The sequence below is a fragment of the Protopterus annectens genome, chromosome 6.part1, assembly GCF_019279795.1.
Source record: "Protopterus annectens isolate FY-2018-M chromosome 6.part1, PAN1.0, whole genome shotgun sequence".
NCBI lineage: Eukaryota > Metazoa > Chordata > Ceratodontiformes > Protopteridae > Protopterus > Protopterus annectens.
Genome location: NC_056738.1, coordinates 184,641,898 through 184,668,965, shown reverse-complemented (window position 1 = coordinate 184,668,965; position 27,068 = coordinate 184,641,898). Strand labels below are relative to the sequence as shown.

General features: G+C 38.3%; 1 protein-coding gene across 1 annotated transcript; it reads left to right on the top strand.

The window, feature by feature from the left end:
- Positions 1-6,838: 6,838 nt before the first annotated feature.
- LOC122805458 (actin, alpha cardiac muscle 1) lies at positions 6,839-26,756 on the top strand. Its single transcript, XM_044075626.1, has 7 exons — positions 6,839-6,982; positions 8,210-8,359; positions 11,041-11,365; positions 19,819-19,980; positions 22,795-22,986; positions 25,648-25,829; positions 26,236-26,756. Exons 2-7 carry the CDS (start codon positions 8,231-8,233, stop codon positions 26,377-26,379), a joined length of 1,134 nt encoding a protein of 377 aa, XP_043931561.1. The 5' UTR covers positions 6,839-6,982; positions 8,210-8,230; the 3' UTR covers positions 26,380-26,756.
- The last annotated feature ends 312 nt before the right edge of the window (positions 26,757-27,068 follow it).

Below are 27,068 nucleotides of genomic sequence, written 5' to 3'. Positions count from 1 at the left end.
TTTAGTCTGTAATCTTATCATCAGACCTGAGGCCATATATTCTAAACACTCAGGTCAGGAGACATACTGATTTGTCATTTGATTAGCATTCAGTGGTGAGTTGGGTCAGATGGCTAAGGTGGTGGCTGGACAGACTCAGAAAACCCAAATATGTGGGAGGTGTTTCCTAAGAATGCATAGCTAATACTCCTGTGTGCACAGATTTCAACTCTCAACCCCAAAAGAGCTTTTCCTGTATGCCTGGGGAAGTTGGTGATGTGGAGCCTGAATGGGCACTCTTCAAGAACTCAGTAACTAAGGTGGTAGCAAGGATGTGTGATTGACTGAATGATGGTTAGCACTTATTACCATTCATAGGTATCACATGTGAGAAAAGTTGTCAGGTTGTGTACAGATACCTTCCATACAAAGCTAACAGGGCGGTCTCCAGATATGGTTAATAGACACCAACAAGCCCGGAAAGTAGCAGCAGCAACAGTCAACAAAGTGGAGACTCACATGTGGGAGGAGTTTAGTGAGGTCAAGGAGTTTTGGATGGCTTCAAATAGGTTCTGGTAAACTACTTGCCAACTTTAGAATGAAAGGTGAGATAGTACCCAGGATATCAATAATGATAGAGAAATGTTACCGTTAACAGGAGACAATGTTGAGTGATGGAAAGAGAACTTTGAGGATCTCCAAAAATCTGTTGGACACATCTTCTGCTGAGGAAACAATGCCAGAAGTAGATGGTGGAACTGGATTCATTTTGGCAGATGAGACCACTGAGGTAACTAAACATTTCTGCCTGGGCTACAGGAGTTGATAAGATCTGATTAGAAATACTAATGATTAGAAATACTAACAGTGCTGGCCATAGTTAAAGTGTCACCACTAATATGTTTTTTCAGTGTTGTGTCGAAGGCTAGGACAGTGCTTCTGGACTGGCAGAGTGGGGCGAGATCCCCATTTACCAAAAGGGAACAAGAAGGTGTGCTCCAATTATAAAAGTATTACACTGCACAGCCACTCTAGGAAAGCATATACCAGGGTGCTGGAAGTAGACATTGTCCAATAGTCAAGACTTTGATTCAGTAGGAGCAGTGCTAATGCCATCCTGGTTGTGGTGCAGTGGATCAACTCTTTGTCCTTCCACAAATATGGGAAGAATCATGGGAGTTTGTCAATACTGCCTACGTGTGTTTTGTGGACTTAGAGAAGGCATATGTCAGTGTATTCCAAAATGTTTTGTAAGGAGTGCTACAACAGTAAGGGGTCTCAGAGCCACTGCTGTATGTTATGTAGTCCCTGTATTTGAGAAGTAAGAGACTTATCTATATTCTCAGCATTAAGCGGAATAAGGCTGTGTCTTCTTTCTCCCTTGTTTTCATTGATGGGATAACATGGTACAGCCAAGGTTTGGACAGCATCCACTGTATGGATGTGAGGATTGCATTTTTGCTGTTTACAGGTGACATTGACTGCTTCATTACTGTGATCTCCAATGTGTACTGGAGTGAGTCACTGCTGGATATGAATTGGTAGGGATAAAAATCAGCACCTCTAAATCAGTGGTCCCAGAAAAGAACAGTTTGCTATCTACAGGTGAACAGGGAAGATATATCTCTGGTGCAGAAGCTTATGTATCTTGGTAGAGAGGAGTGTGAGATTAACCAGCAGATGGATGCAGTAGCAGCACTATAGCAAGAATTATATGGGAATGTGATGGTAAAGTGGCACTGACTCATAGGATGAAGCTTTTAATTTCCTGATCAAGTTATGACACCATCCTTACCCCTGGTCACAAGCTTTAGATAATGACAGAAAGGATGAGAAAGTGGATACAAATATCAGAAGTTACGTTCCTTTTTAGTACAGCTGGACTCACTCACTGGGACAGACTGGGGAGTTCAGCAATCAAATGTGACCTTGGAGTGCAGCTACTGCTTCTTCATGGTGAGAGCAGTCAGTTTAGGTAGTCTGCGCATTTTGAGAGAATGTTCTCCTGGGTCTATCCCACAGCAGGTATAGCAGACATGCCTCATTGGGATGAGATCCCTGGACAGACTCAGGACTTGCTAGGGGAATTATATGTGCCAGGTTATCTGGGAATGCCTGGGGAACCTACAAAATCTGCTGGGGCTAGGGAAGTGTGGTCTGTCCTGCTCATCTTGCTACCTTCACCAGGGTGAGTGGATTAGAAATAAACTTCATTACAATCTAAAATTTCAAAGTAAGTAACATAAACAGAGATGGCTAGAACATGTTTTCTGTGGGGAATCTTGTCAGTCAGTGAATGGTTTCCCTATAATTAAATCTCCTTGGTCCCAATCTCCCTAAATAAGTCTTGTCCCCTTATATTTTGCAATGATTAGGGCCAATCATAGAATACAGTGCACCCTTTGCAGTTTACCTCGCTAAACACAGCAAACAACTGGAAATACCCCAGAGGTTCTGAACTAAAAATATTACTGGCTTAAAAATGCTAAGCTACCACAACAGACTGGTAGCACTGACTCTTTATTCAGTGTCCTACAGATCACTGTGGAGTGACCTATGCCTTGTTTTCCATGCCATCAGGAACCCAGTAGTCCAGGGACTCTTGTGTCTCCATAAATCAAACAATATCAGTAATGATAGAACCAGAAATCTAAATATACATTAGCAAATTCATAAAACAAGATGGAAAGATAGTATGCAGCACCTTCCCCACCTCTTGAATAGACTTCCATTGTAAATTGAGCAGTGCAATACATTATATTCTTTCATATTGGAACTAGACAACTAAATGAGTATTCACAAATCTATACCTGGATTGGCTGGCCTAGCAGCCTTTCCTGAAAAAGGGCGCAAGGTATTAAGGTTTGGTACTGGCAAGGAGTAAATGGCCACTAGGCTCAGTTGTCTCGTATTTCCTATTATCCAGAACTAACAGATCCTGGAAAATGTTTAAGTTAATTTGCTATACCATGAGACCACAGCAGGGTGACTTATTTTCACACAGGGTATTTCTCTTCTCTGTATAGTTTTGCAACTACTGAGTTTTATATATTTATATATGTAAGGGGGTGGTGTTTGATGAGCTTGACTCACCTAGTTTGCTGTTCCTGGGTTTTGCATCAGCTTCTCATATGGGGTCCATTTTTTACTTACTAACAGGGAAAGCCCAGTAGACAGAAATGTTTCTGTTTCAGATGTTACTCAGAAGCAATGACTGGTTAAATAATTTACTTAAGATTACAGACGATGCAGTTAGAAAATGTGGAAATCAGACCCAGGGCTACAAATTGAAGTTCATCAGATACTTGCAGTCCCTTAGCCCTCTAAACCATGTTAGCAATTTGTCACTTGGTAATTTGTAGCATACTAATGGAAGGTGACAGACTAAATAGAGATGGAGACAAGGATGCTCACAGTACAGAGACAGTATGTTCAAATGAAAGGTGCTTAAGTATGGCATTTACAAGATGGTGTCCTGTGGGTCTGAAAGTAATCAAGCAAGGCATAAAGGAAGTAAAGCCCATATAAAGTGCTGGACATAATGTCACTACGATGGGTAGGTATATGACTAGAAGAGGATATCCATGGATTTCTTGGTAGCAGATAGCTAAAATCTAGGGAACAGACAGCAAAAAAAAAAGAGGTTTCACAATAAAAAGGCACCCTGATCACCACATGTTTATCATGACATAAAATGTAAACAGTGTCTGCTTTGACTGTGAGATAAAGTATAGTAAACGTGAGACAAGGCTGTGCAATAACTGAGATCTACACACATTTAGATATGATAACAACAATGTGAGTTTCATGTTAAAGAAATGGAGATGAAGTATGCAATTAACATTTTTTTCTAAAGTTTACAGAAGTTTGATGCAAAATAGCATAGGTGTAAGAGTCCAATAAACAGTTTAATCAAAGGGTCTATGATTAAGTCAGTGAAAAATAGGCAGACAGACAATGCAATGCAGCTAAAACTGCAATAAAAAAGAGCTAACACAGGAAGAAGTGTCAGTGGTGCAAAAGGCAGCACATTCATTTTTGTTGCATAAAGCTGTGGGTTCTATTCTCACACCAGGTAGATGAATCACTGACACTGCAGTATAGCATAAGGGGGATACTGCATTTGTGAGTGTATTATCCTCCAGATGAGATGTTATACCAAGACCCCATCTGCTTGAGTTGGTGGTAGCTCAGGTGTATGCAAATTATCCCATGGCACCTATCAAAAAGAGTAGGGGAAGTTCCCTGATACCCTGGCCAAATTCCCTCTTGTAGTATAAATACTACATTTGGTCTCTCCCTATAAAGATGGTACTGACCTAATAGGAGTAACCCAGTCAACAAATGATAAATAAATAAATTAACTGACACTTCTGAAAGGTACAGAGCCTGTCTGGCAGTTAGTGCAGTGGACTGAGCAAATGAGCTGTTAAATGTCTTTTCTGTGCCCTTTTGATTCCATCAGCCTCCATTTTCCTACTGTGGAACTCAGGACCAAGTCATTTAACCAGACAGTGCTCAGGGACAACTTAGAAATTACATTTGCCTTCTTAGGGATCTCCTGGACAGCATGCCTATGAATACATACCCATACAGCACAGACATGTATTGAAAAACTTGAGGCACTAATTTGCATCCTTAGTAATGCTTTCATCAATTATGTTTAACTAGGGCAAAAAAAAAAAAAAAAGAGGCAAAATGTATGCAAGTTACCAGCCTTGGTTTGTGTGCCAAAGTATGTTGCTATCTTTCGGCTTTTCCCAGATAGGGGTCACCACAGCGGAACTCCGGTCTGCTAATGATTGGCAGTAGATTTTCGTGAATGCCGAGGTGCCAGCTCGACGTTCAACCTTCAACGAAGGCACGCCCATTTATGCATGTCTTTCGAACGCCCACCCAACCACGGTGAGGACATGCAGACTCCACACAGAAGGCACTCCCCACACTCCAGCCGAGAATCGAACAGGAGAACCTCTTGCTGTGAGGCAACAATGCTACCGCTGCACCACCGCAGATGTAGATACTGGGAGCAATTGTTTATTTTTATTTACTTATTTATTTGTTTATTTTTTGAAGTGGGGCAGGGGTGGTCATCTGATTAATCTTAAGCCATCTCCAGATGGAAGATTATACTGGAAACAGAGTACTGATGCAACTTAAGTGGTTGAATACACATAGTGAACTGTGCCATCAGCATCACATATGAATGGAAAACAGAGCATAATTAGTGTACTTGATAATTATCAGTCTATTCCAAAGGGGTAACATACAACATGCGACCACATATATAATCAGGGCCTGACCTGTTTTCCTCAGTTTTTACAAATGTATTTAGCTCATTTTGCACTCCAGGCTGACAGTGCATATCAGGAAAAAATGTGTATGTGATTTTAAAAATTCTTTGATGCTGGATTTTATCACAAGCCATCTTTTAGTGCTCAGTTGACTTGCTGGGAACCATGCTGGTAGTTAGTAAAGTATTAAGGCCATGAACTATTAACAATATTCATCCTGTAACCCAAAATTTGAGTCCCTCTGCCTCTCTTGGCTTACTGAGTGACTTTGACCAAGTCATTTAACCAGACAGTGCTCCTTGACTGAGTTTTAAAAATGTGCTCTACCCCAGTTAACAAATAAACACTTTAGCTTGTGTGTGTCTAAGGAACCTCACTCAAGCCCTGTCATCTTTTTTCCTGTGATGCCCAAGTTAGACATGTAGAGCTAGTGTGGCTTATGCACTGCGTGGGGAAAAGTTACAGTTTACCAACTGGGGTGTAGCAAAAAAATATATATATATATTTTTTTTTTTTTTTTTTTTTTTGTACACATACCTTATGCTCTTACCCAATCACCCCCTCCATTATTTAAAAAATGTACTCAATCCTCAAAATGTTGTCCCTATTTGTCACTGTATACTTTGGAAAGTAGCACACTATTTTCACCTGCTGCCACTTATAACCTTAAAAAGAACATTTTTAGAGGCGAATTCCTATCATGTAAGCATGTTTTATACAGCTTTATACAATATACACTAGTTTAGACAGTTCTTAATATACTGGTCTGTTTGAACCATTGCTTTTCTGAGATGTTTAGAAAAGAACTTTATTGAGTACAATGAGTATGCCTAACTATATCCTTGGTTATCAACAAAATCCCCACCCCCAACCCAAACAACCACTCAAGCTCAGATAAAGGATGACAAAGATCTAGGCATGATTCCAGTGTTGCATAAATTGAGGTTTAATCTCAATCATTCCCAAGGAAATGAAAGCACTATGTGAGACACTTAGTTTTAGCAATCCCAAGATAGCCCCAGAAGCAGAAAATATGCCACTGAAGTAGTGGTTTGCCTCCCAATCTATTAGGCTTAGCCTAGCAAAACCAATTTTTATTTTTCCAACTAACACCATTCTTTTTAGTAGCAGCACTTATACTGTAACCCTGTGATTTAAGAGACATTTCTGAACATTTATTTGTAGTCACTTAGTAAAAACGCTGCTAGTGCTGCAGACAGAGCACAACTGTGACAGAAGTGACATTGCTTTAGTAGGTTCAGAAGCCACAGGATGAGCCGTCTGTAAGATTAGCAGCTGCAGAGTAGCTAAGGCACTACTAGCAACATGGGAATCCCTTCTGTAGCACCTCCATACATGGGCAAGGAATGGCTTTTCCATGGTTACAGCAGCATGTCACCCTCTTGTCCTTTCATGGACCTGTGATTCACCAGACGGGGGTGCTGGTAGGCTTGAGGTGGGCTCCTGCCATATGGCCAATGACCATGAAAGGCACTGGGACAGGTGGTCTGGCTCTTGTCCAAATATGGGGAGTGTGAATTCTTTTCAGCTGTTTGCGGAAAGACAGGAACAGTAGTGAAGTGGGTGGTGTCTACAACTGTCAACTTGGTATAAAACGTCCCACTTCTAGGAAGGTATCTTAGATTCCTCTCTCTCTGGTAGCCAAGCCTCTCTGTCTCTCTCTCTCTTTCTCTCTGCCTTAGGAGCCGGTAAGATCATTTTGGATTTAAAGTGTCACAGCTGTTAAGTTTTTTTCTTTCTTTCTTTGCAATGATTATACGACGGTACCAGAATTACCATTTACTTTACTGATTCCAGTGCTGCATACTGGTGTCATATGTTTCATATTTTTGTCTTGATCCTTCAAAGGGAGGGGAGCAATATGGCTGGGATGTTCTTTAAAAATTGTTAAAGAAGAACTATGATAATTGTCTAATAAGCAGTAGAACAGAACTCAGAAAAGAAAGTTACAAAAGATAAATGTATTGTGGAGGAAGTACATACAATGATATAAAAATTATCAGAATTAACAAAGAGCAGTTATCAAAAGTAATTTAAGACAAAAACAATGAATCTTTTTTTGTATATTGTTTTTATTATATAAAACAAACAAGGATGGTGAAATTAATTTATTTGTACTAATTAATTGTTTAGTTTGCATTACATTCTCTTTTTCCATCAAAGTTGTCAATAAGAAGAAATAGACTATAGGGAGTGCAGTCCTAACATAGGGGGTTGGATTTTGGATTTAAACAGGGTATATACATTGTACTTGTTATAAACTGCAACAAAACAGGCCCTTGTTAATCTGCAAGAGAGACTACCATATGCAGAGAAAAATTATAAGAAAGGCAGCACAGGGCATATTCCCTGCAATGTAGCTTTCTTTCTGAATTGAATAATGTACATGCAGGACAGAAATTCAGGTAGGACAGCAATAACAGAAAAACATTAAGTTTAAAAACAATACAGCATTTCTCACAGTGCAGCTATCAAGTGTACTGTATCTCACAATCAAATCAAGTATGCCTTTAAAAAGCTGTCTGAATTCAGAACACAGAAAGAGGTGTTTTCCTAGAGTTATATACTGTGTATTGTTGTTTAGAAGACTTATGAGGCAGTTTCTTGCATGACACAACTCTAACCATAGTGGGAGAGTTAATCGTGAATTGACATTTTCAATTTTATCTATCTAGCTCACGGATTCAGGTAATTTTGTGCCACCTCTGTTCTTCAGTTAAATTATACTTTTATTGCCACTGTAAATAGAACTCAGCAAAGCTTAATCTGAAAGTGTTTTGCTAATGTAGAAAATGGAAAGTTTATTTTATGACTTGAATATACTCAGACTTTGATGTCAAAACAAATATTTTTACAGAATATGTATTTTTCTTCACACAACTGACATAGCATTTCCTCCTTCTATTTCTAATCAGGTTTAAAAAGTTACTGCCATCATGTGTGATGATGAGGAGACTACTGCTTTGGTCTGTGACAATGGTTCTGGCCTGGTCAAGGCTGGCTTTGCTGGTGATGATGCTCCCCGTGCAGTCTTTCCATCTATCGTAGGACGCCCTCGTCACCAGGTAGGTTTTGCCCCCATTTATAGTGGACCCCTGCATGTATATTACTTTTTAAATGAAAATACAGAAAGAGTTACCATATTAATGAAATGTTAAGCTCTGTTAGAAAAGATGTCGTCCAATTCCCAAAATCCATTTCAGTTTTAAAAGGTCCTTAGTCACACAAAACAAGGATGCCCTCCACTGATGGCAGAGCATTCAGTTGAGTTTCAACCTGTATACTTTGTTCATATAAAGCTTTGATGTTATTTTTTTGCTCATTTCTTTGCCATACTCCTCAATTTTTAGATGAATTGCTTGCAGCTGCCAATCACAGGTATTTATTTAGCCCCTCTCCTTACAACAACATGTTACTTTATCTTGCTCTCACCTTAAACAGAACATCACTATTAACATCCTTCAATGTGCCACTTGGCTGCTCGAAAAAGAATGCATACATCTCTTCCTCCTCAGCCTAATTCACAGCACATTTTATAATGATATACTTTTCTCCCTCAGCCAAAGACTGGCCTTATGGAGCACACCATACATACTATGATCAACAGTTAACAATGTTGCACTCTTAACTAGACCTAGTACTAAAATATCAACAACTGACTATGCTTTCTCATTTCTTGGACCTAAAGTCTGATACTCATTTCCAAATGACATACATAACCACTGAACTTAAAGCAAATTTAGAAGTAAGTTAACTGACTACCTACAAAGGAATGACTGACTGACATTGCTTTCAAGTACCAGCAGTCACTTAAGCCACATTCATAAGCTCCTAAGAGCTTTTGTCTCTGTATATCACTTCTCAGTGACTTGATCTGAAGTTGTGTGTTCTACTTGCTAACTTGCCTCTAACAACTGCCTTCTTCCTTTATGAGTTATGGCCTATCTTTTTCTCTCAACATATGATTGTTACAACATAAGTAAAAAAAACACATTAAAAAGTCAATAACCGTCTCTTTTTACCTTTCAAAAAAAGTTGTTTCTATTGTCAGTGGACAAATAAATTAAAAAGAAGACAGAAAATATAATAATGCATAGTCTTAAAATTTGCTGTATTTCCCAGGCTATGACTGAAATGGGTCTTTTGCGGGTTAGTCCACGATACTAGTTAACAGAACCAACAAGGAAATAATTGGTTTTGTAGTGAGTCCTGAGCCAAATGTTAGCAGCACTGATTCATGTGCAAGGTACACTGGGGAAGACATGCCTGATATCCACACTAATGCAGTTAAGCAAATATAAAAATATACCTGAAATGGTGTTATCAGAAAAGATATAAATAAGAATACCCTTCTTGTATGTCCACTATTTCACAGAGTTCATTACATTGTATGAAGGCATGACAAAAGGAGCTTTTATCATTAAAAAATGTTTTGTGCCTTGCCACTTAAGAACAATGAATCTGCTGCAGAATTTTTGCCTTGAACCTTTCCATGGGCATAGGAGACATGTGCAAGCCATAGGTTATATGCCAGCAGCTTTTCTTGTACAACACAAACATGGTAATAGAAAGAGCAAGGCAGGCATTGCCTGCAAACTTGGCATATACATGCTGCACTGATTATGACTGGGCAGGATGCACAATAACTTAGCATGGTGGGATAAGAAGCATTGCTTATGGACAGATTGCTAGCTGTGAAAAGATAATACTCATCAAATTCCCAAGATGTGGACAAAAAAGATGAATAAATAAGGCAAATGAAATTGTTATAAACAGTACATCACATTTTGATACACTGTGGAGAAATAACCAATTCTGTTACTTTTTTTAATTCTGTGATTTTCTGTGATGCACCCTAAATCTCAGTATCTATTCTACCCTTTTAATATAATACACATGAGTAAGGATAACTTTCAACCTGGCACTTCAAGGCATCCGTTCTGACTTTGGCAATTATCTCAGCAGCTTCTGCGAGTCATCCCCTTACATCTATAATTTAAGCTTTAATTTTAATTTATGTATCAATTAATTAAATGAGGGAACTAGTTATCTTGGACCTGTTTCAGACACAACTCAGGCTAAAAGTACAAAGGTAAATGTATACAGTCTGGAGTTTCTAATTAACTGGTATGTTTTGGGGAGGAAGCAGAGTACTTAGGGAAACATTTACCAGAGGTCAGGACTGAACCTCATACTCAGGACCTTGAGACAGACTTTTTAACCAATAACATACTATGCTGACCACGCACTATAACACTGCCTTACAGAGCATGTTTTTCACCATCCTGCTTTGCTCCTTCACATCTGAAGCACTATATTAAACATATTGCAAGTGCTGCTTATTTTGCTGTTTGCTACTGCTTCACAGTTCATGTACATCACATAAAAGTGGAAGGCATTGCATAGTCCAGTTAGTATGTCAAGATATATTAGAAACAAAAGAAAAAAATACCATACATGCCCCATATCTTATATCAGTAGTATAGTGACAGATGAGAAAAACGACCTGGCATGTGCCAAATGAAAGCTAACATGGAGTTACTCAGTAAAGATTTATGAGGTATTATTTTAAGCCTTTTCACACACAGTACTTCTAAAAAAAAACTTACTATATTTAGCAGCATCATTGAACTGAAAGTGTGGACCATGCAGATATTATAACAAGTAAATTAACTTTTAAATGCCTGCATTTTAAATGCTCTTTGTTAATCTATTTTTTCTCTAATTTTCCGTGTTTCCTCTCCAGGGTGTCATGGTGGGTATGGGTCAGAAAGACTCCTACGTAGGAGATGAGGCCCAGAGCAAGAGAGGTATCCTGACCCTGAAATACCCCATTGAACATGGTATCATCACTAACTGGGATGACATGGAGAAGATCTGGCACCACACCTTTTACAATGAGCTTCGTGTAGCCCCTGAGGAGCACCCCACTTTGCTGACAGAAGCCCCACTGAACCCCAAGGCCAACCGTGAGAAGATGACTCAGATTATGTTTGAGACCTTCAATGTCCCAGCCATGTATGTTGCCATCCAGGCTGTACTTTCCCTTTATGCCTCTGGACGTACCACTGGTAAGACGTTGCTCTTTGCTTGTTCTCTCTTTTCTGATGCCATGCATTCTTACTCTCTTACACTGTAGAATAGAAAGGTGACTAGTTGTGTCTTAGACATTACAGAATAATAGTAACCAACCTTCCAGAAGTATTGCTAAAACCTATACAAATGCTTGTTTAATGACAAAAAGTTTATGAAACACTTTCTACATACACACACACACACACACACACACATCTTTCAATCAAACAGGCACACAAACAAAAGTGTTAAATGAAATTAATGGTGTCCGTCTTCATATATGCATCACAAGACAGATCTAATGCACTCTCCCAAAAACAACTTTGTGTGCTTCTGGAAAACACTACACAGTGTATACTGTCTTGGAACTTTTGCTTACCTCTTGTACCATGACCTGACCTCAGTAGGGCCAGAAACATTATACAGAGCAGAAAACTCAAAGACAAGATTGAGAGAAGTGGCAAGAGCACAAGAGCTGCTAACCTCCATAGCCCTCTCCTAGGCTTTAGAATTCAGAATTATACAAACTGAATTGTATGTCACAATCTTTTTTAACCATACAGTATGTGCTTTCAGCAGCATGTAGTCATGAACATAAAATGGGACATATGTGTGGGGGTTGCAGGAAAGACCGAAGCATTTTTAACAAAGGGTGGTGCAAAGTAGAAAACACTAGAGAGCTACAGCAGTGTTTAAAACTAAAACACTAAAGATCAGAGGCAAGAAGGAACCACAGCACCACTGAGCATGTAGCCTAGCCATTTGGTATAGTGATATTAGAAAAATGGATAGATAATGTGATTACACCTATGAATCCAGACAGTATGTTCCAGCACTAAAGTCTGTAATAAATTTAACAAAACTGACCTAAATGCACTATTATTCAGTGAAAAAATGCACAGAAAAATCAACAGTGGCATGCATTATATGAAAAGCTTATCTAGCATTTGTTTGCACTGTTATAATTTCATTTTATTTATTTATCATTTACTAAATGGTTAATTGGTGTAGTTCATTGACACTGATCTGGCATGACGGACACCAAATAAATGGAATACACTGCGAAGGGGGGTATCTGATGTGCGATACATAAAATGTATTGCAGGAGCAGAAAACATTGCCATTCATTATAAAACTCATTCCCTAAGCCTATTGTACAGGATATTTCATGCAACACACAAACCGGGCACCCATGTTTTCCATTTATCCATCTTTTCTTTTTTTATGTTGGAGTAAAGCTCCTTACAATAGTTGCTTATGTTACTACTGAATAAGACTTTAGGTAGTTGAGTTAGATGTTATGAATGGAATGTCTCTTGGGGGTCTTTCTTCTCTGGTTCTGAGGTAATTTCTAATCATTTTACTTTTGAAGCGTACATTCTTTTCTAAGTATTTAAGTCAAGGTTATGCTAGACTAGATTATTTTATAGTTCATGTTTTTAGCTAATTTATCTTTTGTTAGTTTAAATAGAATCAGGATGGTTTTGCGAGTAATATTTTTTGATTTGCTAGTGTTTATATATTTTTGTTTATTTTTATCTTTTTTCATTCTAGTTTGAGCAAATTACATTTTTAGATTTTAGTGTAAGGTCAGTGGTGGTGCCGCGGTAGCGTTGTCGCCTCACAGTTAGACGTTGCATGTTCGATTCTCAGTTAGTGCGTCTTCTGTGTGTCGGCATGCATGAATGGGCGTTCCTTCATTGAAGGTTGTGCGTTAGGCCCGGCAAGCCAGCACATAAAAATCTACTGCCAATCATTAGCAGACCAGAGTTCCGCTGTGGCGACCCCTAACCGGGAAAAGCCGAAAGACAATTAGTGTAAGGTCAGCAGGCTTGTGTGCATGTATTTTCCTGTGCAATGAAATGAATGGGAAATACAGACTGTGCTTTATTTTTTCTTTTTTTAATTAAGTATGGATTTTAGGGTTGAGGTTGTTTTAGGCAGGCCATTAAAGTTTGTAAGCTTTTACTTCCATTTTTAGTATAATATGGTAGGTTTACAGGGATTTCAGTACCTTTGCTGATGTATTAAACATCTACTCAGTCTGCAAAAATATCTGCACAGACATGTCTTTTATCACCTTTAGCTAAAAACTACCATTAATATAAGAGTGTGTATGTGTGTCAGCACAATTTAGTATCACTAATCATATTGTTTGGGAAGACATCAGAGTACACAGAGAAAACCTGTGCAGACACAAGAACAACATACAAATTCCAGACAGACAGTAACCAATACCTCTCAACAATCCATAATTTTGCAGAATGTCCAGAATTTTGCCTAATATTTTTGTCCTGTTCCTTGCAAAAGGTGTGGTATTCTGGCAAGTCATTGCGGAGTGTAGTCACTAAATAATGACAAATATCTGAGTTTTAGACTTCATATCCTTTGGAAAACACATGCTAATATAAAACCCATTATTTTATCAGCTTTATAAGTTTATAAAAACAATACTTAAAATTTGCCTCTTATTTTGGCCCTTTATCAGTTTGTCCCCCCATTATCTTTTATTTATTTATTTTATTTTACATTTGTTAACTGGAATAGTCCAACTGGAATCATGTCCATTTTCAGCGAAGGCCCGAGGAGAAAAGCTCCAAGACAAACAGCAACAATTAAAATAAAAATGAAGACACTTTACAGATTTGATATTTACAAAGACAGAACATCAATTTCACCGGTAAGGGTTAACTCCTGGATAAAGTCAGGAGAGAAAGAAGATTAACAGAAACTTGACTAATAATTTATTTACATGTGAGGTATGAGTTAGCCAGTCTTGCTACAGTGGCAAAGCCAGTTTAGAGCCAGATGATGTTAGAGTCTGATTTTAAATTGAGTTAGGGAGTAGAGCAATGTAATTTCAGCTGGCACTAGGTTCCAGACTCTGTTCCAGGCTTGTTACAGTGACAAAGCCAGTTTAGAGCCAGATGTTGTTAAGAGTCTGATTTTAAATTGAGTTAGGGAGGACAGCAATGTAATTTCAGCTGGCAGTAGGTTCCAGACTCTGCCAATAGTGTTTGCAAAGAGGGAGTCACCAGCTACACTGCTAGTTTTGATAGATTGAATTAGTAGTTTGTTTGAGGATCGAAGTAGTCTTGAATTGCTATAGGGGGTAATAATATTTTTAAGGGCAGGTGTATTATCTGGATTTAGGAGGATTTTCTTGGCCACAACCAGAAGGTTAAATTGGATAAGACTGGGAAGTTCTAGCCACTCAAGTTGTTTAAGGTTGGTGCAGTGGTGTGTTCTAAAAGGCAGGCCAGTGGCAAACCTGGCAATGTGATTGTAACATGTTGATAGTCTAAGTACAGACTTATTTAGATTAGAGAGAAGGGGGGAAGCATATAGTAGGGTTGAGAGTAGGTATGAGCGTGCAATGGCAATCATAGCTGGAGGGGTTAAGAAGGCTTTTATTCTGTACAGTGACCCAAGTTTTTTATTGATGGCCTTGATCACTTGATTAACGTGTAGGTCAAATTTTAGGTTGTTATCAATAATGACACCAAGTAGTTTTGTGGAAGGGTCAGGGGAGATAATTGTCCCATCTTTTTTTTTTTTTTCTGGTGAAGGTAAAAGTTGTAGACCTTTGTGTGGGTGAAAATAGCAGCATTTTAGTTTTTTTGGGATTTAGTAACAATCAATGCTCAGATAGCCAGTTTTCTATAATATTAAAGGTGGACTGGGTAGCAAACCTCAAGTCTGCAGGAGATGTAGCTGAGCAAATCAGGGTGGAGTCATCAGCGTACTGGATACAATTAACATTAGGGATGACAGTATGTAGGTTGTTAATAAAGTATGGAGCCTTATGGGACTCCAAGGGTGGTAGGTAATAGGATGGAGAGCTTGTTCTGCCAGAGAACAGCCTGCTGCCTCCCACTGAGGTAGGATTTAAACCACTGAAGGGCTTTAGAGTTAAGGATATAAGTCTGCAGGGTGTGTATCAACAGTTGATGATCCACCATGTCAAATGCCTTGGAAAGATCCAAGAAGAGGGCTGAGGATATTTGATTATTGTTACAGTTGTTATTGATAGTACTGGTAAAGGCTAGTAGGGTGGAGGTCATGTTGTGGTGTGGATGGAAGCCATGTTGGGTATCGGCTAGGAGATGATTCTGGATTAGGTGGTGCACGAGTTGTTTTTGTATACATTTTTCCATGATCTTTGCAAGTGGAGAAAGTATGGCTATTGATCTATAATTGGAGAATTCAGTGGAGGAACCTCCTTTATGTAATGGGATTACATAGGATGTTTTCCAAATGGTGTGAATTTTAGCCTCAGCTATGGTACGATTAATTAGTATAGAAACTGGATAGGCAATAGCATCAGCTGATTCTTGAAGGTATTCAGCAGGAAGTTGGTCAGCGGAGAGTGTGGTGGGCTTTAGTTTTTTGATTGTTACAAATACATGAAGTGGCCACTGGTTGGAAACTGAAAGAGAGTAAGTTTAAATGGGTGGCACTATCAGGGTTGGAAGAGCTAGGAGGTAATTGGCTGGCTAGAGCTTGAATTGTCTCAATAAAGAAATGGTTAAAACTGTTTGAGACATCCTCAGGGGATTTGTCACTAGTAGTAGGGATAGGGGTAGATGTTTTACCGGGGTGAAGCAGATTATTCAGACCAGCCCAGAATTTCTGAGGGCTGTTCTGGTTGGCTGTCTGCAGATTACAGTAGTACTGTTTTTTGTCATTTAAGATGGATCTTTTAGTTTCATTCCTAGCTTGTCGGTATTTAACATGATCATGGGGGAGTTTAGTGGACTGCCATCTGTCCCAGAGTTTATTTCTGTTGTTGATTTTTAGTAGAGACATTTTAGAAAGCCAAGGTGCAGTTTTAGCTTTAGTTCTCTTAAAGCGGGCAGGTGCGTGCCAGTCAAGAATTTCAAGAAATTTGTTGTTAAAATATGCAACTGCATCCTCCAGAGGGAGGTGTATTAGCATCGACCAATTGCAGGAGTTAAGTTCATGCTGAAATTTGGCAGGGTCAAAGTCTTTTTTGTTTCTGATTTTTCTGAGTAATGGTATTTGTGGATTAATGGCTTTTTGTTTAACTATATAAGTGAGAAGGTGGTCACTTAGGTCAATGGAGAGGGTACCAGCAGTGTACAGTCGGGGGTTACTATTTATGGGTACCCAGTAGAGTATACTATCTTTTTGATTTGGTTTACCCAGTCTGGTAGGGGTAGTTATGATTTGAGAGAATGCATGCAGGATAATGTGGGTAGTAGGTGACACTAAGGAGCAGGTGCCCCAGTCTATGTTAATGTCTCCAAACAGCAGGGTATCTTGGGGGTAGTAACATGAAAGCCAGTGTAGGGTGTCTTCAAGTGTGGTTATATTATTACCCAGGGAGGATATACATACAGATGATGTTTATGCATTTACTTTTGTTAAGTTGCAGTCTGGTGGCAAGAATTTCTGAATTATTAATCTGAGGTGGTTTATTAACATTTATGATTACGTTCAATTCAGATTTATAGAGTATTGCTACCCCCCCCCTTCCTGGAAGCACGATCCAACCTATGTATGTTATACTCAGGTGGTAACACTTCATTATCAGTAGCGTTGGCTTTTAATCAGGTCTCAGATAAAAAGAGAATCTCAGGGGAGTGGACAGCCAATAGTGCATGCAGTTCATGTATTTTGTTATTAATACTCCTAATATTGAGAATACAGGCCAGGAGAGAGTTAGCTAGTCTACTGTTTAAAGTTGTATGGTTGAGGTTGCAGGTAACAGGGGTATTACTATTAGATGTGGAATGGCCTGGGTTGGGGTGGATGTCCCCACTGAGAATAAGGCTGGGACTATACTTAATGATGAGCTTCACGAGTTTGTTTAAGAGTTTGTAGTATTGCTTAGATCTAGAGCTAATGTGCCAAGGATTAGTACGCTGGAAAACAGAACAAGTTGTTGAGTTCGACCCTATGTTATTAGCATGACTGTAGGAGGAATGTTGTATAGTTGAAGTTATAGTATGGCCTTTTGGGTACTGATAACTAGTAAGTAATTGGTTTTCGTAAAAGGTAAGTGCATAAGTGACCAGCAGAATAGGTAGTAAGGAATAGTATAACATTGTGAGAGAAGGTGTATGTTTTTTAGGATCTAAGATTTACAAGACAGAATATCAGAAGGCAAGTATAGAGGTAGTAGAGTAAGGTGGACAAAGTATAATTAGGAGAGGAGCTGATGGGAGGATTGGAGCAAGGTGGGTGTAGAAAATTGGTGCTGTGGAAAGGATATTGTAATAGGGGTGTGGTTGTGTACCTAAAAATGTAGAGGTACTAGGGGAGGTGGGATTTGGGGGCAGGGAGGGGAGCAGAGAAATCCCGAGCACAGCGAGGGCGAGTGGAGCGGGGCTAACACCGTCGACAGGTATATACTTAGGTTTTGGTAGCTATGGGAAAGAGTTTAGTGTTACTGAAAGGACGTTGTTTAGACAGAGTTTTTTTGCTGTATTTTTACCCCTTTGTTTTACACTAATATGCTTTACACTCTTGCAAGGTAAATGTTGTCTACAGGTTGCTGGTCAGATTGTATTTTTCAAGGTTATATGTGAGAGGATAGGGTTGAACTACAATATACAGGGTTTAGTTATAATTATTCCATGAGAAATAATGGAGTGCTAGGGGCAGCTAGTATAATTATAAACAGGGGAACACATTATAATGGGTGCAGACTAAGGTGCTCTTTTGACCCAGGTCAGGAGTGTACAATAAATAGGTTACAGTACAGTATTAAGGTATTAACCTTTTGGCTTTGTTCAGAATTCTTGAGCAAAGAAGTTGAGAGGTATGCAAAATGAACTGCTGACATTGATTCAGCTTTAGTCTTGCTGAATGCTACTTACAGATCTAGAATACAAAGCAATTTCTCTTTTAGCAACCCAAATTAATTTCATTTTCACAAGGAGTATACATGTGTATGTGTGGCATATGTGACATATATTATGAAGATATAAATGAAAACAAAATGACTGCCTAAAAAAAAAAAAAACACGTCATTTCATAAGTGTGAAAACAAGCTAGGTTTTACACAGAACAGATTTTACTCCACAGCTAAGCTTGCAAGGCATTCATTCATTGAGGTTATGCCTCACCACACACACACACACACACACACACACATATATATATATATATATATATATATACACACACACACGCACACACATACACAATTACAGATATGTAGCAAGAGGGCTGTAAATTGTTAATCTGAAAAGAGAAGGTGAAGTTAGAGGGTCAGGTCATACTTGGGATCACATTTTTAAAGCTCACAAAACAAATAGCAGATTTTTAGCTACATAACAAGTCAGCTAAGAAGGACTAGCATAATTTAAACAACTTATGATCTGTAAGCCAGAATGGCACTGGAAAAGTAATACTTACAGGCAAGCTGAGAAAGTAATACTTACAAATGAAAAACGTGTGTATATGTGTATAATGTATATACTTGTTCATGAAAACGGACACTGTTATAAATGATTTGGTAAGATCCCGGCTTTGTGCTGCAGAGGGATAAAGCCCTGACTTTACCCCAGAAAAGTTGAGTTCAACCAGCAGCATGGGTGTTGTTAGAGCTGGGTGGGGGAGAAGATGAGAGTGAACAGCTAATATTGGCTTACCCATCCTGGATGATGGTACCAGTCAGCCAGTACCAACATATAAGTGGAGGCTTGCAAGCACAATTGTAACAGACCAGGGGCATTAGCTTGGTCCAGCCAACCAGGTCACTGATGGAAGATTACTGCAGAGTGTGTGTGTGTGTGTGTGTGTGTGGGGGGGGGGTAAGTATTGAGAAAATGCATATCAAGGCCTACTGTGGTGAGGCAGGTGCTGACAACAGCCTTCAGGAGGAGGGGCTTGGGCCATAATCAGAAAAGCCCTCATGGCTGCCCAAATCCCAGCTTATATAATCAGCTTTTATCTCACAGAGAAGGAATGCGTCAGGAAGAACTCTCATGCTGTGACTAATGAAAGAGCTAGTAGATCATAAGGGGGACGATTGTTGACAAGTTGCATGACCCCCAGAAATAAATAAATAATGGATGTCACTTGCTTACAGATAATTCCACCAGCATCCATTTGTAAGTTTTAACTGCAACAGTGTGGTTCATAGGACCATTGGAAAGTGAGGTTGGTACAAAGGCTGATTGCACTCTTCCATGATGAGTGAGTTCAAGATGAAACCTAACAGCATACCTGAGATAGTCAGGCTTCAGCAGGCAGGGCAGTAACTTCTCATCTGAGCACAGAACAAGGTCTACTTTAGGCAGAATAACACAGACTGAACTGAAACCAACCATCTTTGCTGGGGAAAGCATTCCAAATAGATAACCTGAGAGAGGGTGCTGTAGAAGAAGGCAAAGAAAATGGAAGGTTCTAGGGACATATAATAAATTAAATGCACATAACTTCTGATCAGCACTTGTGTATTTGATTCACTTTTCAGGTATTGTTCTGGACTCTGGAGACGGTGTCACTCACAATGTCCCCATCTATGAAGGCTATGCTCTGCCTCATGCCATTATGCGTCTGGACTTGGCTGGTCGTGACCTTACAGACTACCTGATGAAGATCCTGACTGAACGCGGTTACTCTTTCGTTACCACAGGTATGATATGCAAACTTTGGATCACAGCATGCCACAAGTATGATATGCAAACCTCAGGTCACATGCCACAGTATGAGTCACAAACCTTAGATTACAGCAAGCCACATATATGATTCACAAAATCATAGATTACAGTTTGGCACAGAAATAAATCACAAACCACAGATTACAGCATGCCACAGACATGATTAGCAAATGTTAGATCACAGCATACCACAGGTATACAGTGTAGATCTTAGATCACAGCTTGTCACAGATGTAACATGTAATCGTTAGATCACATAATGGTGTAAACATTCAGATCATTATTAAAATGATCCTGAAGTAATTCTTAGGTAATGGTGTATTCCATGTATTTAATGAATTAAAATAAAGCAGGGTAATCTGAGACAACAGAACTAGCTGTCCAGTATATGTTAATTTAATTATCTTTACCCTTTATGTGAAGTACTTTAGCTTATTTTACTATATCCTCTGCATGACAGAAGGGGTGTTATGATGCTACACAATATGAAGGTGTTGTTCTTCTTTTAAACAGTTAAGAAATGCAGCATGAAGAATACAATATTCAAAGATATGGAAGAATTCAGTGTATTGCAGAAAGGGAAATGCTGTTAATGGGTAGTGTGGAAAGAGAAGTTCAAGTTACGGTTTCATACTTGGGATAACTTTTAAAGGTCACAGAACAGCAAACATATTCCTTAACCAAATAAATTACTGAGGGGTCAGCATAAATTAATTAACTTCTGATTTGTAAATCAGAATGGAAAACTAATAGATACAAATGGAGTTTGTAGCTTTGGAAAACACAGTGAAAACTAAATGTAACATCTTTAGCCTACATAATTTGTACACTTCATATACTTCTAATACTTTTTATTCTTCACTATCAATTTAATGTCAATGGCAAACTGGTATAAGTTCACGTTCAGCCCTCAGGTTTCTGCCATCACATGTTCATAAGAAGTGTGATGTCACTAAGGATTAGTATTTAGTCAGTTGCAATACAGCACAGAGGAAAGGTTTTTGTCTATGATACCCACAACCCAGGTTTGAGTAGTAGCCAAGATACTGGAAGCTACCATGGACAGAGATGACTAAAAAAAGACAGTCATGAGCTCTCCATTCTTAGGGAGGGGATATTGCATTGCTTGGAAAACACCTGATGGAGGTCAGACACTGGAGAAGTGCAGACAGACTGTAGGATACATACAATGGACAAATGCATAGTTCATGCATTAATGTCCTAATGTCCTTCTAATCATGCACCCATGGAAGGGAGCTGAGTAGGAGAAAGCCAGAAGAACATCAGATCTGCGTTATATTACCAATGCTTCTTGTCAGTTCTTGACTTTTGTCACTTTAGGTGAAGGAATAGTTTGATATATGGGAGTTATTAGGAAGGAACAACACTGTTTCATGAGTATCCAATGTTTACAATTTTTTAAGTTCTAGATTTCTGCCTTGCAAGTATTTACTAGCTGAATCATGACGTCCGTAAGTTACTCAGAAGGAAAAACTTTTTTTTAAGCCACCTTTGCAATGTAAATTGCTTCCTTTTCTAAACTTTGCCAAACACTGATTCATAGCTGTGGCATGTCTATTCATGGTAGTAATACATTACTGTTAATGTAAATGGAATGATTGATTGTGTGTGTTAGAAGTAACCACTTTTAGTTATCACCAACCTAAGAAAAAGGAGGCATCACATAAACATCACCCAACAGCCAACAGCATTAAGCATTTACATAAACCTCAGCATCTGTTTTACCCTGTTTAGCCATGTCAGTTAGATGTACATTCCAGCACAGCTATCTACTGTTTTCAGCTGTGCCCAGGTTTCAGATGCAGACATTCCTGTAATAACTGAGTGACAGGTCAGGATACTGTATTTAGAGGTTTCCCTTAGTATCTTGCTACTAGGCTTACAAGAAAATTAAGCTACCTCAACCAGGCTCTGTAATTTAATCAGGAGAAGTACTTCTCCACTAACTGCAGCCATGATTTAACACATTTATTTTAAATAACTTTTAGAATTAAAGTCTCTGTGCCAGGAACACATTTACAAAGTCTTAATGTCAAGTGTACATCACTGTCAGGCAAATCCACAAGTACAGTTACATTTAATTTGGAATGCAAAATAACATACAGCTGATTACATAGTTACAGTGTTTTACAAATATATATATATACATATGATAGTCATACAGTCAGAAGTATACAGGTAACGATAACCTGGTGAGCAGAGTAGAATAATGCAAAAGTGAGCAAGGCGGAAAACAATTCAAAGAATGACCTGGTGAAAGCTTTTGATAAGGAAATGTAATCTAAACAGGCTCCAAGCTTAGCACTAGTCATAAAATAGATAATCCTTTGTGAGGGATGTGAAGTAGCCAGACTTGTTTTGTAGTAATGGAAAAGAGCAGGACGTTCATTTGAGGGAAAGTGCTTTAGTTAGAGCAGGATCAGAAATAAAGCAAAATAAGCTTGTGTATAATGGGCCTTTGCTCACAGTCCTGAATAGTGTTTGATTAGCAAGATTACAAAGTCTGCTTCCTTACACAAATGGCATTGGGTATAAACAGTGTTGAGACATATAGATGGCTGTTGGGAGTATTGCATATGGTATTAATATTTGTCTGGTAGAGCCTTTGCCTAGTGCTAACTCTAGAAGCCTATGGCAGGATGACACCTACCTTGGGAATAACTGAAGCTTCTTTTGCAGAAAGTTGTCCTGCATTTATAATCAATGAAAACAGAGTTGTTAAACATGTTGTTAGTCTTCTAGATTATTTTCTTTCTTCTCCTTTGCAGCTGAGCGTGAAATTGTCCGTGACATCAAGGAGAAGTTGTGTTATGTTGCCTTGGACTTTGAGAATGAAATGGCTACAGCTGCCTCCTCCTCTTCTCTGGAAAAGAGCTATGAATTGCCAGATGGACAGGTTATTACCATTGGAAATGAACGTTTCCGCTGCCCAGAGACTCTTTTCCAGCCATCTTTCATTGGTAAGGAAATATTCTGTCAATGTCCTGCAGTAAATTGGACATCCTGAAAATAAGGCAGATAGACTAAACGGTTTAACTACTGCCTTTTCAGTAGTGACTGCATAGTCTTATAGCAAAAGTATAAATGTAGTGTCAACAGTAAACAGCATGACCTCGTAACCCTTCTTATATATTCTTCATGGATTACTTTATTAACATTTGTTTTGGTTGGGAGCCATCATCTTTCTGATTGCAATGTATTGGCTGGGAAACATCATCACCTTCATTCCAGGCTACAAAGATTTATCTAGCTATTGGTGTTTTTCCTCAGAGCACCAAACGACCGTGCATTGCCCTGCATAAATATTGAAGTTTAGCATTTTGTGTTCATGGATGTTGCTGCACTGCCTTCCCATCACCAACAGGTGGCAGTAACATGTCACAGTGCAACAGACAGCATTATTCTTTTTTTTAAACACCTTTATTGAATTGTCACTTGTGACATAAGTACATTTACATTTATAAAAACGTGATCAAACTATTAACAAATTAACATTAAGAAACATTATACTTCACACATATTGCTATATGTCACATAACCTAAGCAACATTACATAAATTATTCAATTCCTGCCTCCCTTTTTTAACAAGAAACGTCTTTATTAAACCGCCACAACATAAGCAATCATACATTTATATAAATGAAAACAAACACATTCCTAGTTGAAAGCATTTTTACATCACAAACTGCACTGATACACTCCTAGTTGCAAACATTATACAGCACTTATAATCTACCAAATAATTTTCAGTCAGACATTACATAGCTCATTTAAGTCTTGCCTTCTTTTAAACTTCATTCCTCCCCTATATGTATTGTTCCCACAATTCCCGTTTTTCCTATGTAGTTTGCTCCCACCCTTTTCTAAAGCTCCCACTTCCAGTTGTTTTATCTCTGTTACTATATTCACTACTTCTAATATAGCTGATTTAGATTTTGATTTCCGTTTTCTAGTAATTATTTTTTGGCACAGGAAGGCCTTACCATGTCTAGACAATTCCAGTTCTGTATCATAACTCAGAAAAATCAGCTACCCCATCACACCAATTCGCCCACACAGCATCTCTGATAGTGCATCCCGTAGGGAATCCTTAAAGTTTGCCAACCCACTGCACTCCCAGAAAATATGTTCCCAAGTACCTGTCTTTTCCCTGTCACACCTCCAACATTTATCTACCTGAGGAAAATTCTTGATACATTCAAGTCTGCTTTTAGCCCCTCACACCAACAGCCTGCATTTCTGTGTCAGTTGCAAGGCCACTGCAATGTATTGACATGCTTAGTAACTCTCTATCCTAAATGAAGATATTACACCATTTCTTTTATCAAAATGGTACAAAGTTGTAGTATATGTAATGTTTTTCCCCTTAGTACAAAAATATACTAGTCCAGCTGTGCTGACATGACTTTTACAGTTCTTTAAGTTCATTACATTTTAAGTTGCTTTACAAGAATTTCTTCTTTATTGTCTAAAGTGTAAGAGTATAGTGTTTAATTTATTGGTTACAAAGGCCACAAAAGTGATACTGATACTGCATTCAAATAGAATGTTCCACATGAAGTCGCAAGCACTTCTCAAGAGTTCACACAATGTACAAGATATACTCACAGCAGTCTGATCTACTCCTAGTTTGTCTCCAGGGCATATATGTGTTGTCCATAAAGGTAGACAATATTCCCACCAGTGTTATCAGCAGTTTATGTAATATGGTTCTTTTGGCAGCAGTATGTTAAAACAATGAAAAAATATTTACTGAAATCTGGAAGATCACTTAATTTAGATATCTGCAAAATACAAAAATAATAAAAAAAATGTTAAAGACGTACAGATGATACTTATAAGTTTAGTTTTATTATTGGTTTATAAAATAAACTATACTTACATGAGATAAGTAAAGACAAGCATGTACAGTAAATAAAAGAAGGAAAAAGAAAAGTTAGAAGATGAAAAACGCAATTTTTTCATTAAAATAAAAGATTGTATTATTTGAGCCAAAGTGTGGAACAGTAATATATTAAAGCAGCAAACACAGGGTAGTAAGATAGAATAACGGCATGATCTGGAGCTATAGGTTTGTATATGTATACAAGTTTGCATGTGCATATTGGTATAAAATATTTCATATCAAGTCAGTGTTAAATTCTGAATCGCACTGTTAAAAATGTTTGTGCTTCAGATTAACATGTCATTCTAAAAAACGGAAAAGATGTTGCTTTATAAAAATCTTAAATTAAGGATAAATTGAATGTGATAGTTAATTTACAAAAATCCCACAAACACATATCACTCAACTGTATTAATGTGATTTTAAATTTTGGTAGATGAAAAATGCAGTAAGACAGTGTAGATCAAAAGGCTGGATGTAGTACCATATAGTAGAGAGAGAGAGAGACCGAGGACTGGGTTGAGTCTTTGATATTGGAGAAACTGATTGAGCATAGTAGTCCAAGAAGAAGCTGTTGGAAAATACAGTCAGTAATAATATAGCAGTAATTACTGGTAACTGGAAAAACTATGTATTAGCAGTATACGTAGTGACAACAGAGAAATGAAAACATTCAAGTTTTCTCATATGTTTACTACTGAAGTTATATTAATCAATATGTGTCTACTTTTACAGGTATGGAGTCTGCAGGTATCCATGAGACTACTTACAACTCAATCATGAAGTGTGACATTGATATCCGCAAGGACCTGTATGCCAATAATGTCCTCTCTGGTGGTACCACCATGTATCCTGGTATTGCTGACCGTATGCAGAAGGAAATCACAGCTCTGGCCCCAAGTACAATGAAGATTAAGGTGAGGAAGACCACTAGCTGTACACTAGTTCAAGATATATTTTGTTCACATTGAAGGGTATCACAGAAGTTGTTTTGTTGGACTGGTACTGACAAGCAGTACAGTTGTTGATAATTCTGTATTCATGCTAGTCAACATTTCTAATGTTCAGTTACCCCACTGCCTTGCAAAGTAGTAAAAAACATTTCAGTAATCACAAAAATGTAACTAGTTGTCACCTGTTTTGCTGGCAGAAAACTATAGCCAGAACTGCTGAGGCAGATATGTCATTTACCATTAGAGAGGTTGTTGAAGAAAATTCACTTTCCAGTTCTCTGCATTAGTAGTAAAAGTGACTCTCATGTCAAACAGTCTTTTGTAGCAAAACCAAGACACTAAAATATTGATTTCATCTCTCTCATTTCAGATTATTGCACCTCCAGAACGTAAATACTCTGTCTGGATCGGTGGCTCCATTTTGGCTTCCCTATCTACCTTCCAGCAGATGTGGATTAGCAAACAAGAGTATGATGAGGCAGGCCCCTCAATTGTCCACAGAAAGTGCTTCTAAATGTACCTTCTCTTACCATCAGCGATCTTGGGCAATTACTCCAAAAGACAGCTCCTCCATTGGCCTGGCATGCTCAGTGATATACTTGTTAGTACTGAATGTCACACTGGGTATGCAGAGGGTTAGAAGACCACTACAAACATAAAACAGAACTTGGTACCAAATGCTTGCTGCTGCTGCTGTTCACTACTCAGGATTGAGATATTCTCAGTGTTTTCCTACTTACAGATGTCGTCCTTGTCTTTGTGTACCACTGCCTTAAATCATAACACTCTTGTATCAATGGTCTGTGTTGTATTTCATTTCCATCTTATTTTGTTATTTATGAAAATTGTTTTATTCTCAGAAATGATTAAAATATAAAAGATTTTCTTGTACTTCTGCCTCATATCATTATTTATGTTCTTACTGCATTATTCCAAACCACAGTGTAAAAGCACCTTGAAGCTTTAGCGTAGTTGACCTAGCCAAGACTGAAATCTGTAAAGGTACTGCACTGAGCCCAACTACAAAGGAAATATACACAGGTCATTTTCTTAATCCAGTGTGTCTTTAAGACAGGAATGCACTTCCTACAATATCACATTTATGCCTTTTTAAGTTAACTAGAATGGCCAACTCTGTCCATATGATGTTTTTATAGAGGAAGTAATTTCTGCTTAGCTTACTTTTAGCACTGGTTTTAAAGC

Coding starts and splice junctions, on each gene's coding strand:
- LOC122805458 (XM_044075626.1), top strand. CDS start 8,231: ATGTGTGATGATGAGGAGACTACTGCTTTGGTCTGTGACAATGGTTCT. Junction 8,360..11,040: donor TAGGACGCCCTCGTCACCAG/GTAGGTTTTGCC, acceptor TTTCCTCTCCAG/GGTGTCATGGTGGGTATGGG. Junction 22,987..25,647: donor TTTCCAGCCATCTTTCATTG/GTAAGGAAATAT, acceptor CTACTTTTACAG/GTATGGAGTCTGCAGGTATC.